The sequence below is a fragment of the Limulus polyphemus genome, unplaced genomic scaffold (genome assembly GCF_000517525.1).
Source record: "Limulus polyphemus unplaced genomic scaffold, Limulus_polyphemus-2.1.2 Scaffold6110, whole genome shotgun sequence".
NCBI classification, from domain to species: domain Eukaryota; kingdom Metazoa; phylum Arthropoda; class Merostomata; order Xiphosura; family Limulidae; genus Limulus; species Limulus polyphemus.
In genome coordinates this window covers 13,363-27,918 of record NW_013671720.1, presented here as the reverse complement: position 1 = coordinate 27,918, position 14,556 = coordinate 13,363, and the positions used below count along the sequence as shown (strand labels likewise).

The window sequence follows — 14,556 nt, the reverse complement described above, 5'->3', positions numbered from 1 at the left end:
GCATTATCCATCCCTCATGGATATCACACATTTCCATACATTTATTTTAGCAATAAACACTTAATTTGATATATTTTTATACATGTTTGATAGACCTGGGTAGGCGACATATGGTGGTAGACCTCACGCTATAGTAGCACCAATATAAGTTTAACATAACAGCAAATGTACAACGTTTCGACAAGGTTTTGTCATCATCAGGTACCATTATTAGTCTCAAAGTGCATTCCTCGTCATCGAATTTAAGTTACTAATTATTATTTACACACCTATGTTAATTTAAGTTACTAATTATTATTCACATACACACACCTAAATTAATTGAAGTTACTAATTATTATTCACACAAACACACACCTAAGTTAATTTAAGTTACTAGTTATTATTCACACACACACCTACATTAATTTAAGGGTGCTACTATAGCGTGAGGTCTACCGCCATATGTCGCCTACCCAGGTCTATCAAACATGTATAAAAATGTATCAAATTAAGTGTTTATTGCTAAAATAAATGTATGGAAATGTGTGATATCCATGAGGGATGGATAATGCAGCGGTAGACCTCACGCTATAGTGTGGTAGACCTCATGCTATAGTAGCACCCAATTTAAGTTACTAATTATTATTCACACACACACCTAATTCATTTAAGTTATTAATTATTATTCACACACACCTAAATTAATTTAAGTTACTAATTATTATTCACACAAACACCTAAATTAATTTAATTTACTATATGGTGAGCTGAAAAGGATGCTAAAACTCCATAAATCTAGCTTAACTCTTTAAACCCAAGTGGACGCTAACAGCATCTGGTCAAAAATCCCAATTTATCCACTGGACGGTGACAGCATCCGATACCATTTATGTCTCTTTGGCTGAAAAGTAATTGAAACTATGTTATTATCCACAAAATTAAAAAAATTCAAGTTTTATAAGGTAAGATGATAATTATTGGTGAAAATAATATCACAGGTTTAAAAGAATGAATATAATAGTAAAATGACATCAAAAACAATGTTGCCCAATGAAGGCTCCAGTAAGAGGACCAAAAGCTCGCAAATAAAACTATTTTAACGTAAAGAAAAGTCTGTGTATAATTAATGCTTTTAAGTAGTATGTTAACAAGGATGAACACATATATAAAAGTACAGTAAAACCTGTATGGATATATTCCACACTACCTATACCAAAAAATAGTATTCTGCTCTTTATGGGTAATGTCAAATGATAAAGCTATGCATTACTTTCCTTCTTGGCCGGGTGGTTAGGATGCTCGACTCGCAATCTGAGGGTCGCGGGTTTGAATCCCCGTGACAACAAACATGCTCACCGTTTCAGCCGTGGGGGCATTATAATGTGATGGTCAATCCCACTATTTGTTGGTAAAAGAGTAGCCCAAGAGTTGGCGGTGGGTGGAGATGACTAGCTGCCTTCCCTCTAGTCTTACACTGCTAAATTAGGGACGGCTAGTGCAGATAGCCCTCGTGTAGCTTTGCGCAAAATCCATAACAAAAAACAAAACTTTCTTTCTTTGAAATACAAATAATGACAGCCGTTTCTAAGCTTCTTTTATAGTTTCAAGATCACCATGATGTAATAACACACACAGCTTCAGAGTGGTAGTGAAATGAAAATAAATAATGCTTTTTATTCATTACAAACAATACCTTCCATTTTCAGCGAGAACAGTTCCTTCATTTTTCAGTCTCTGACTTTTACTTTTACAGTCTTCCAGGAGATGAGCTTTGCGGCGTTTAAAACTGTCCAACCAATCCACATCATCAGGAATGTAACATCCTTCATCTTTATTCAAGGAAGCTTCGGTAAACACCTGGGAAACCTCCTTAGAAATCTTCTGTCCAACTTTTCGTTTCCAGCCAAAGCTAGTCATTAGTAAGCCTAACAAATAGAACAAAAATTAGGAGGGATGTGATAAAACACACAAGTATTGTGAAACGTAGTTGTTATCCCACCTCATGGCCTCCTTTCCATCGAAGGCTCCAGCATTTAACACCGTAGCACTGATCATAAAATTTAAAGTTTAGTTACAAAGGTATTTTACTCAACACCAGAAAAGATTTTTTTTCACACACAATTTTAATGTGCTTCTCAGTGTTTAATCAACATGAAAGTTCTACATTAAATTAATTTGGTCTGTAACAATATGCATTAAGGCGGCACATATACTTGTCTAGGGTGAACTTGCATTTTTGAAGATATCTCAATAAAAATGTGTAATCTGATAGAAAGGAACTATATTTGAGATTCAAAAATATATAACTGGTAAAAACTTTCATTAAAATTGAAAACAATTTTTTTTGTACAAAGCAGCAACTGACTTTACCATTAACTAGCTTATATTTACCATAAAATTGGTACTAGTTTTGAACAATGTTCATTAATACTATAACACTGTAAAATAATATATTGTTTACGAATCATTCTATGGTCTTAAAATTTTTTAATAATGTATTATTATATCATTTTTAAAAGGTTGTATTTACGCCATAATTTCTAGAATTAAGACTTTTCCACATGACATATTATAGTTTTAATACCACACTACCCAAAAATTAGTAGTCAAAAGTGGTAGTTATCACTTTATAAAAATCACTAACTAGGCCTCACTAAACATATGGATTACAAGTCAAAAGCGGTAGTTATCACTTTATAAAAATCACTAACTAGGCCTCACTAAACATATGGATTACAAGTCAAATGCGGTAGTTATCTCTTTATACAAATTACTAACTAGGCCTCACTAAACATATAGATTACAAGTCAAAAGAGGTAATTATCTATTTGTACATATCACTGACTAGGTCTCACTTAGATATTGTATACCGTTTTACTCTCCTTGTTTAAAGGAAAGATAATGATTTATTGAAAACTGTTTGGTACAGGGCTACTAGGATGATTACAGAAATGGGGGAGTTATCTTATGGAGATGAATTAGGATCTTTTAACTTAAATTTATTAAAAAAAATGAGGGGTAAGAGGTGATCTTACTGAAATTTACAAGATTACCCAGGTAATCAATAGGATAAAGGCCTCAGATTTCTTTGTGTTATATTCTGAAGTCAATAGGATGAGAGGTTTTAGATTTGAAAAGGACAGGCTAAGATAGTTAAGAAAGTTTTATTTTTCTAACAGGATGACTGGCTTACAGAATGAATTGTTGTAAGTAGTAGAAGAATCCAGAACTTCATAAGAGAATTGATAATAATTTACTGAAAACTAAAGCGAGTTTAAAGTTTTGCTTTTTCTTAAGGATGGTAGTACATGACCAAATGGACCCTCATTGTTGTATGTTCTCAAGGATGGTAGTACATGACTAAATGGACCCTCGTTGTTGTATGTTCTCAAGGATGGTAATACATAACCAAATGGACCCTTGTTATTGTATGTTCTCAAGGATGGTAGTACATGACCAAATGGACTCTCGTTATTGTATGTTCTCAAAGATGGTAATACATGACCAAATGGACCCTCGTTATTGTATGTTCTCAAGGATGGTAGTACATGACCAAATGGACCTTCATTGTTGTATGTTAAGCAAAGAAGAGTCCAGATTAAAGCTCCACGTCCATTTAATGGATAAAGTTTACATCAAAATGCTTGCCACGACCATTATTAATCTTGTATTAAAAAGATGAACATTTAAAATTAGATTTTCACTCTGACTGAAATAAAGTATTCTTTCTTTTGTAATGAATGTAACAATGTGTGTATTTATATTTGTAATGCATATTTATAAAATTTTTATTTCAAATGAATTCTTAAATGTTTATTTTACTTTATTAGTATATCAGTTATTCCTGACAAAGAAGGGTTGACATGGGAATCAAAAGATATAACACTTAATGACAGCAAGGGGCCTGTTGGTCCATCAATGTTGTCCCTTATTAGTTGAGTCTTCTCTTAAATATACTGCATTGACCTCATCAGATTTCCTCTATATATTTTTTTTCCTAGAGAAAACAATTTCAGAGATCTTATCCTGTCGTCATATGACAGCTTTTCCAGGTATGACCCTAATAGCCCACGATTCAATGTCCTTCATAAGGTAAGGAGCACAATACTCCAAATGAGGCCTAACCAGTAACCTATACAATGGAATTATAACCTCTTTAGACTTGTATTCAGTATTTCTGTAGATACAACTTAAAATCCTGTTTGCCCTACCACTAGCAACAGCACACTGCCTGGATGGATTAAGAGACTGATGAACCAGAACAACAAAATCCTTTTCTTTCATGAGGTTATTCTCATCAAAATTATACTTATAATTTAAATAATGATAACCCACATGCATTATCTTATCTTACATTTATTATAATATATTTGTTCAACTGTCCAAGTAATCTAAATCCTTTTCAGACTTTTGTGAAGCAGCAGCATCCTCATCAGAGCCAGCAATGTTCAAAATCATCAGTAAATGTATACAAGTTATTGGCCTTTCATTCATCTATGTTATCAAAAGTCCTAACACTAAGACCTGAGAAACCCCATTTGTAATAATATTCCAGTTTCACAGAACCTCATTTATAAAAACCCTCTGCTTTCTTTTATCTAGCTGTTCTTCAATCCAGTGAGCCAATCTATACCTACATATATATTCTATTTTTAATATATTTTTACATGATACATTTTGTACTTTAATTTGCTGAGAAATCTGAATAAATTACATTTCTATTTTAACAAAACTACACACATTAATATGCACAGAAATTAGATGCAATATATAGAACTGTTCAGCCTTTCGACCAGGTGAATTGTAAGACGAAACCAGATCTGAAGTTACTTTGAAATTAGGTTGAGCGTGGAAACTGGAATGCTCGTTTAACCCGAACATTAGGGCTAAAGCGCTTTAGTCAGTAGTAATATCAACATAAATGATGGATGTGAATTCCATGTTTCACATCAATGGATACTAATAAATTTTGATATAGTATTTATATAGTTTGTAATAGCACTACTACTACTAATAATATTAATAGTTGTACTTTTTTCTTCACACATTTTTCTAAGTTAGTCTCACACTTACGTTAGACCAGATTTTGACTATTTCATACTTTACATTCATAAAATGCATATTGCATGTACTAATCACATATTTCTGAAACATAACTTTACCCAAAATATAAAACTACTAACTCTTAAACACACCTTTTAGTTACATATGCGTTATATTTTTTAAGATAATTTAGCAGCGCCGCCTATAGTTTAAATATTAAATTAATATTAGTATTTATTTAATTATATTTTATTTATTCAAAATGGTTTCACTTTAAGCACATGACAACTAAAGTGCTAAAAATCTACCAAATTTAAAATTATAAAAAGAAATTAGGACATCTAATAAAAATAAAGTAATTAAATATATCAAATCATATAGTGCATGAGAGAGTTAATTATCTCATTACAAACAGGTTTTTTTGGTGTGTTTTCAAATTCGAAAAAGAAGCTCTTGCACATATGCAAATTTTGATAACAGTGTTTGGTTTTATTTTAAATGATATTATTTAATTCAGATTCTGTAGTTATTTGAACGTGTACATTGCCTTAAATTTGTTCAACGCTACACAAATTAATGAAATATCCCAAATAATTTTTACCTCTTATACCTGTCACGAGGTTAAAATTCGGAGTTCGATCCTCGCGGTGAGAACAGCGCAGACACTCTGTTGGGCAGCTCTGCGCTTAACCACAAGCAAGGTCAAATTTCACCCGAATATTAACATAAACGCCTTTTTATGAAAGTTACATGCTGAAAATTGTCGAATAAATTTATTTGTTTTGTGTGTATATATTTATACATACGTGATACTAATTATTTGTAATGAACCGATAAAACTACGGATTTATTTATCATTAGTATTTGAAAGATGTTAGCATACATCACTTATGCCTTAATTACGACAGAAATGAGTAGTTTTACAATCAATTTTCCGTTCCACATTTGTAAAGCTCCTGAAGTAACTATACAAAAACTTTTTTTGTTTTTTCATTTTTAGTCGTTACAGTTTTTCAACACTTTACGAATTTTCTTATTTTGTGGCTTGAAGTGCTCAAACGTCACGAATTTGGTCTGGTGTACAAACTTGCTCGTCAGACTGTATGGTTTGAATTTGGTGTGGTGTACAAACTTGCTCGTCGGACTGTATGGTTTGAATTTGGTGTGGTGTACAAACTTGCTCGTCGGACTGTATGGTTTGAATTTGGTGCGGTGTACAAACTTGCTCGTCGGACTGTGTGGTTTGAATTTGGTGCGGTGTACAAACTTGCTCGTCGGACTGTATGGTTTGAATTTGGTGTGGTGTACAAACTTGCTCGTCGGACTGTATGGTTTGAGCTTCTTGATAGATGTCATCAGAAGAACTGGAATGGTTTATTGGGAACCCCGACTCTTCTGAACAATCTAGCAGAGGAAATAAATTTATATAAAGAACCAAATCTTTCCAGTATGTATAACCACTCGTGTTTTGGGTAAGAAAATGAGACTAAAGTGTTGGATGAAACAATTATTGGCAATCATCTCAAATATTCATTTTATCGAGGAACATAATTCATGAAGTTGCAGAAGTTTTCACGAACGTGGAGATAATAAAACTTAAAAACTACTAGTGTTTTAAAAATAAAGGCATCAATTTTTCTAGATAATATTTTTGCCAAAACTAACACTAAATCGCATAAGTTGCGTTGGGCATTTTGTACTGAATTTCTAGGGCATGACTGACACCCAGCACGAACACCAGGTTGCTTGGATTAATTAAAAGGTTTTCCACTAGTACATTTTCTCAGATACCTATGGGTAATATGATTTGGAGTGAATCAACGAGCACTTAATAGGATTGTTTGTTTTTCTACACAAGTAGATTTGATTTGTTTTTTTTTATTATTGTTGTTACTGATAAAAAGTCTATAATCCAAAACAAAATACATCGGCCAGTTGTTGGCGTACCGGCATCGGATCAGGAGGTTCAAGTTTCGAGCCACGATATGATGCTTAATACTTAGCACTTTCAGCTATGGGCGAGTTATAACTGTAGCAGTCGATCCCACTAGTTGGTTAAGAGTAGCCACACACGGTTATCTTCCTCCTGGTCAGTAGTTCTATGTCTGAACTTTGGGATCTCTGATCTGACCGTTTAGCCAATATGACCCGTAAATTACCATCAAGGTTAAAATATTCGTTCGGACCTAAAAGGCAAGCAAATACTTGCCTATTTATACAGTTTAAAACAATAACCCGATTACCATTAGTAACAGTCACAAGAGGGAAGCCGACGCATAAGAGTTTGTTGAATTTCGCGCAAGACGACTCAAGGACTATCTGTACTAGCCGTCCCTAATTTGGAAGCGATAGACTAGAGTAAAGGCACCTGGTCAACAGCACCCGCCAATAACGTTTGGGGCTATTCTTTTACCAACGAATAGTGGAATTGGCCGTCACATTAACACCCCCACGGCTGAAAAGTCGAGCACGATTCTAACCCGATACCCATGGGCGCCCGCTGGAAGGAGCAAGAGGGGACATTTGCCTTCTTACATTTTCCCCAAAATTGCACGTATTATGATGTAAGCTTAATATCGTAGTTAAACTAAATATTTTTATTAAAGCTGTAAATTTATGTTTGCATCTAAGCATACATAACACATATTATTTAATCTGTTGACTTACACTGTAAAACTTAATCCCCTACATACATGTTTTGCCCCCCCCCCCCCCCGAAAATATTTCTGTGGTCGCCCATTCCGTTACCCACAGATTGCAAGTTAGTACCCTAATTATCAGGGCCTGTCAGGCCAACATGAGAAAAGCGCAGTCTCTGCTATATGTCCCAAAGTTACAAGTCAACCTGCTAATTGGACGCAGTCCTATAGAAGGTGACTTGCCACAGATACTTTAGTTAAGTTCTGCTCTATTTAAGATACTGCTACATACGTTTCCGGGCATCCAGTTAAAAATAAAATTAAAACTACGTTTTTCATTCCTATTTCCGTCAATAGATGACGCAGTCTTGTAACTTTCTTTTTTTTTAACATTTGTATGTGTGTTTGTCATTAAGGACAAAGCTACACGATAGGCTATCTGTACTGTGCCTACCGAAGGTATCGAGACCCAATTTTTGGCGTTATAGGCCCTAAGATTTACCGCTGAGACCACCGTGGGGCTGGATCACACAATAATATGTCATAACACTAACGACACAACTTACTTTACAATACTAGATTAATATGGATAGACAATACCATTATTTACTGTGCTATCCAGTGTTTCCTCGGTTACTTCAGGTAGTCCTGTTGTTACATCAAGGTCGTTGCTAAGCTGAAATACAGAAATCATGAACCTTCGTATCTCAGTGACACAATACGTTATGTTACTTAACTGTTATAAGAATGTTGCCCTCAGCAAGAGATTGAAAAGTTGAACGACACTTTTAGTTGGAAAAAATCCAAAAAAGGTAGTTAAAAAAAAGAAAAGACATGAGTTTCGTTTATTATACGAACAGCCTGCATAAACAGGTACATTAGTTCTATAAAGTTATCGGATATTTCACTGTCTATAAATCTGACATGATACATTAAGTGAGATTATATCAGACCGCCTATGATTGGTCGAACATGTTACTGTCATTTCTCTGTTGTTTTTTTTTACTCTGGTTAAAATTAGTCTACTGAACAGAACTATCTTTTACAGAATTAATAACGATTAAAAATCCATTACAATATCACTTATAGTTTAAATCACCAAAACAACTGTAATCTTACTTTGAGGAGATTTCTAATTTCTTGCTTTTCTTCTTTTTCTATAAAAACTTGGACTGTTTTTGTACATTCTGTAGCTATAATCTTGTCTTGACATACAACCTATAAAATGTTTCACTGAATATAAAACATTTTTATCTAAATAACGGGTTCCTCAAAACGATAACATCTTGTACCTGTTTTTATTAGCGTGTACACCTTTCGTATCTGACTAACAAATTGTAATGACAATTATTTAAACAGTTTCAGACTTTTACAAAAGCTTTGTTATTTTGTCAGACGTGAACCAGTACTGTCATTTTTCAAGAAAGCTACATTTCTGACAAGTTTAATAAACAGAATGGGGCCACTAACAGAAAATTATCATTTCCCCCTGAACAGAGTTAAAATAGGCCCCAATTATAACAAGTCTATTTAACTAACAGGGTGATCAGCTTTAGAAGTCAGTTGCCATAGACAGCAGTGGACACCGTCCTTTACAAGAGCTTAAGAGGATAAAATGTTTTTCCTGACAAATAAAGAGTGGGTTTGAATTTTCGTTTTTTTTTCTCGGGGGGTCAATGTACGGGTAGAGCTTTAAAAAAAACCAAATGATCCTTTATTGTCTTTAACGTTTTGTTAAAATCTTTCATTGTACGAATCAGCTTTTAAATATCACAAGTAATAAAACCTTATAATCTACTGTTTTGGATCGAGTACACAATGTGATAATTTAATTTTATTAAGCTTATACACTTATCATGACGTAAGTTCCAAAAATATTTTGTAAACAAAGAATGAACACTTTTGGCTGTCCATAAAGGCATTCCAGATATATTTGTGATAGCTTATAGATAATATATGTGTATATTTTTTAAATTCAACGCTTAGGAAAACTGATGACCATATCTACCTTATAAATACCTACTATGTATTTTTGTTTTAAATTATTCTAAAGTCATCAATTATCCTGAAGTAATAAGATTTTTTCATTATCTGTTTTTGTACCTTCATTATTGTCAGTGGTTAAAATACAGAGGTATATTTGTGCCATATTTTGAAATTCTATCGAAAGGTTATGACTTTCTCACCAACTGTTAGTTTTCGTAGAATTTACAATAATTAGAACCAAGTACCGTAATGGTGTTAAAGTTGTTAAAACAAGTGAATGACCGTAAGCTGTATGAGAACGGTAAGTTATCACATAGTCTAAAATGTGTTTTATGTTCGACAGCCAAGGAGCTGATGTTGGTTTAACTAAAAACTGGATAAAAATGGTTTAACGGGTAGCTCAAAAAACAACGTTTCTCACCTGGAATTTGCGCACTAGTATGTGCACGAGGACGGGAAGACATATTAAACCAATTATCAACTGGGCAATGTTGTTCTTCATAGGATTTAATTGTGTAACAAAACCACTAGTGGTCTTTAGAGTAGTTAGGATGTTGATTGCTAAAGTATAAGTCCGGGCAATAGCTACGTCACAAAGCTGCCAGCCAGCTTCTCGTGCTCTTCTGAGTAAGTCGTGAATTAGGGAATAATAGCTTTGTAGTCGACTCGGGGGGTCTTGAGCGGGCACATTCCACGCTAGAAACTGAGGTAACCAAGATGACCATTTCCTCAATGATGACGAGTCTGTACGTTGAGTTGAATCTTTCACGGAGAATGATTTTATGTTGAAAATGATATTGTCTAGAAAACCTCTAGATGGCGTTGCACAATCATCGGAAGATCCAGAAACTTTGCATCTTAACCAAACCATACCGTCGTAGAATCGTTGGGATAACCTTTTCTCATGTACCTCTTGTGGCTGCCACAGCAGATTGGCAGCGTTTGTTCGTAAGCGTCTGATACTTTCGAAAATATAATTTATAAAATATGTTAGATCATTCTGTAAATCTAAACTAAGCAATGCACTTCGGTCTCGGAGACTCCTTGTATGAGAAGAAAATTCTAGATCAAAACAGAAAAGTAGATTTGATATAAAAACACCATATTAAACCTACTAAAATACAGTGACAAAATATGAATTAAAAGCAAAATTCATAGACGGTTATATATCAGTTATTTTACAGGATTTGTTAATTGCTCTCCATCCAAAATCTGGTTGAAGAAAATAATATATATAGTTTAGAAACTTCGAATATAATCAAATATATAAGTCTATAGTATTAGGCTTATTGTATTTTCAAATACTTCATTCTTTATTTGGTCTCTTAAGGTATTTTTTAAGAAGAGTGTATAATAGTATTTCAACCACACTATGCCCATCATATCCACTGTCGTCGAAGTGTTTGGCTCAATACTAGGGTTCGTAAGGCCGGCTAGGATAGAACAAACATAGTAGTAGTAGTTGAAACACTATTTATGTAAGCCATTTATTAGAATAACAATTGTTACAGTATGAATGTCTTTCCGAAACAATTAAGCCAACTATTAGATTATTTAGATTTCAAAACGTACATGCGCATTGTTCCCAATAGAACATGTAACAAATCATTGTGAATATAGTCAACTGGAAAGCTTCCATACCTTGACGTGCAAACAACACTAAAATATTATACACTACACGAGTGCAGAATTTAAATAAAATGAGGGGATGAAGATACTTTGTTGAAACAAACAAATAAAAATATCAAATATATGTTTTGTTTACTTTGTATTCCTTTGCTAATAAATAATGCAGATGAAAAATTAGTCGAAACACAAACTAAGAAACAATAATACAAAAGTTTTCGGAAGGTAGGCTTTTCTTAACTGGGAAGTGAAACATAGTACTTACTATTTTTACCTTCTTCGTTCCCTATATTTGAACCAATCAGCCCATGAGCTGGGTGTGCACTTCTCAGTATAATAAAAAGTACAGATGCTGTTTAAGAAATAAACAAGTAATTAATAATAGCATATACAATGCGAATATAAAAAAAGAACCACTGTGTAATACTATTATTTAACTCTGCTTACGGCGCTCGACTTGCAGCCTGCAAGTGGCGGGATAGAACCCCGTCACCAAAGATGTCCTTTAATGGTATTGTAATGTGGCGGATAATTCCACTATTCGTTAGTAACGAGTAGTCCAAAAGGTAGTAGTGTGTGTGTGATGTCTATCACTTCTAAATTAGGGACTGCTAGCAGATAGCCCTTAAGTAGCTTTGCGCCAAATTCAACAAACAAATAAACACTCTACGAATATAGCTAGGTACCAACATATTATGTCGAAGATATGTAACGTAAGACCAGGACCAATTTTAGGGACATCTACACCCCTTGTAAGAGGAAAGTTAGGCTTTTTCTAGTACGTTACCAGAAAAAGCTAAAATAATTAATTCGATTTATATCCGTAGACAATCAACACTTACATCCATTTTCCCATTCACCATTTCGTATCGATAAATTACAGTGAAGTGTCATGGGAACAAAAGTTGACATCTAGAAGGCTTAGAAAAAGTGCAAGCGTAGACTCAGATCAGTATACAACTTTAAAGTTAGTTCTCGTGTCTTTTATGTATTAGGCCTACCCAAACGCTTAAAGAGCATAGTTGTTTTTACAAGTCCCACAGACTTTCGATTAGGAAAATAAAAATAAGATAATAGAAATTCATTTAAAACCGAACATTGTAACATATTACGTTTACAATAACAAACCCGAAAGTACCAGTAAAATACATAGAGAGTAAAGGGGTTGTTGGCCTTTAAAAAGAGCCCCATATTTAAAATTCTTGATAATTAATAAACTTCTTAATTAGTCTTTTATCTTTTAAGGTCTAAAAGATTGTAGTATGACTATAAGAAATCAATGAGATTGGGATTCCAAGATGTATAGCCCCACCCTCTCCCGAAGTTACAAACTAATATAGACACAACAGTATCAGTACTGTGTATTGAATTCTTCATGTTCTCGTTGATTAACAAACCTAAACATTAATGTTAAACATGCGTAGTTGCGTTTATACAACTTACAAGAGCTATCGTTTCATGTACCGGGTTTAAGTTTATGCTTAACAGCAGCATGATAATTCATATATGTATATCCAATCAGCACTAATATTGTAGAATTATTTGCCCTAGGCATAATAGAACTAACTGTTTCATCATTGTTATGTTATGACAACTAAGTTTGACTAGCTAGGGTGTGTCTAAATGTTTTAGCAAGAGCACCAGGCTAAAGATTAGAAGCTAACATAACAAATAGCATGACTGCAGTTTTAACTTTCAGTAGAACAGACAGTAAAGTGCAAACTGATAGTATAGTGTTTAGGACAAATATTATACAATTAGTAGCCTTTAAATAAATATTTGATTATTTCAACTATTTCTCTAATTTTAAGTGACAAAAAAGGTAAGTTTCCTCATCTCTTATACTTAATATGGTTTAAGACTTAAACTACGTTGTATCTAACTAAACCAGTTAGCCTAGGCCTAATTAACTATTCCTAGCCTACTTAGGCCTAAACAGTTCTCATTGTTCATTGTACTTGTAATATTATAAACAGTACAAACTCAATTATATTTACCATGCTAAAGACAAACCATATTTAGATACTAGAACTTACATAAAAATAAAAAATAATAGGTTTTATCCATTTTGGCTTATAAAACGGCTACTGTTGGCGTAGGTATATCTTCCATTTTTAAAAATGAAAACAATACCGATAGGCGTCTTGTTTCATTCCGAATAAGTAAAAACAATCATTTTGCTTATTATTTTATTACAAGTTACAATTTTTACAGTAAGGAAGAATATTTAAAAAACAGGTACGACGTTTCGATCATTGGTGATGTCATTATCGTACCTATTTTATAAATAATCTTCCTTGCTGTAAAAGCTGTAACTTGTAAAAAATAATATTTATAATCAGTAAGTAAACTCAAACGAAACTAATCATTTTAATTATTTTTGTATTATTGAATCAGTATTGCATCAATGTTAAGAGAATAATAAGTAGTTATTACAATACATTTGAGAAATAAAAATATTCCTAACTTTCATTAATACTTCTGCCATTAAAAATAATTGTATTCATAATTTATATATTTCAAACATCGATGTAGTAAATTTATATGTTTAATTTTTTCAGTTGTTTAAAAACAGGCGTTAAAGATTTACTACTTGGTTGTTTTCTATATCTTTAGATGACTGTTTACTCTGTTCGACTTTTTAAAATTACAAATATTGGCAGATCACGTCGTAATTATTTGTTACATTTTGGACACATATTTCATGTCGTTGTCATATTATAATCATTGTTTATTAAATGTTGTTCATATACATCTATAATGCAGGACTTTCATATAGTATTTATCATTAGTCCCTCTGTGGATATTCTTGATCGTGCCGTAGTTGTAGAAATATGCCTAATCAGCTTGGTTTTCAGACGACATATCTGTCGCTGTTCGATGCATACGCTATTTGAAACATGATTTGGACAAAAAGTAAGTTTAGATTGTTTAATTATTAAAACAGAAAGTTTCTGTTTTACTATACGTAACGAAACCTTTTTTGAACAAGTCAGTATGAAAAAGTACGAAAATACATTCAGTTAATTTTTTTGCACTTGCACTGGTATTGCTAACTTAGTTTTGTTGTGTTTAAAGCGTAGTTATTTTTATGAAAAACATTAAAATTTATTACAAAAAATTTAACAAGCGATCCCTGACTTAACCCGAGAAGAACACAGTATATTTGTTGAGTTGTTAAGTGGATTTATTCTTCGTTTCGACCGTTTATTTGCATCGTCACTTTAGTCCGATATTTACCTTCCTTAAGAGCTTACTTTTTTTGGGTCGCCCGGCATGG

The 14,556-nt window shown here is 33.2% G+C and overlaps 2 protein-coding genes across 5 annotated transcripts in view; both read right to left on the bottom strand.

Moving 5' to 3' along the window:
• The window catches only part of LOC106473363 (tetratricopeptide repeat protein 33-like), a 21,455-nt gene extending 16,225 nt beyond the window's left edge, over nt 1–5,230 (bottom strand). For 2 of the 4 annotated variants that reach the window (XR_002613673.1, XM_013934046.2), the window contains exons 1-2: nt 5,056–5,186; nt 1,676–1,907 (exon numbers count right to left, since the gene is read on the bottom strand). Coding sequence is in view for 3 of the 4 variants with exons in the window: in XM_013934046.2 (XP_013789500.1) it covers nt 1,676–1,899 (224 nt within the window). In the remaining variant the exon portion in view is untranslated. Of the gene's footprint in view, nt 1–1,675; nt 1,908–5,055 lie in introns of all 4 variants that reach the window. The other 2 variants (XM_022401803.1, XM_022401804.1) reach the window with 2 other exon arrangements.
• Nucleotides 5,231–6,075: 845 nt separating this feature from the next.
• Nucleotides 6,076–10,359, bottom strand: LOC111089391. The gene is made up of 4 exons (XM_022401806.1): nt 10,072–10,359; nt 8,784–8,882; nt 8,265–8,340; nt 6,076–6,429 (listed from the first exon to the last, which is right to left on the bottom strand). Exons 1-4 carry the CDS (start codon nt 10,150–10,152, stop codon nt 6,080–6,082), a joined length of 606 nt encoding a protein of 201 aa, XP_022257514.1. The 5' UTR covers nt 10,153–10,359; the 3' UTR covers nt 6,076–6,079.
• Between the last annotated feature and the right edge of the window lie 4,197 nt (nt 10,360–14,556).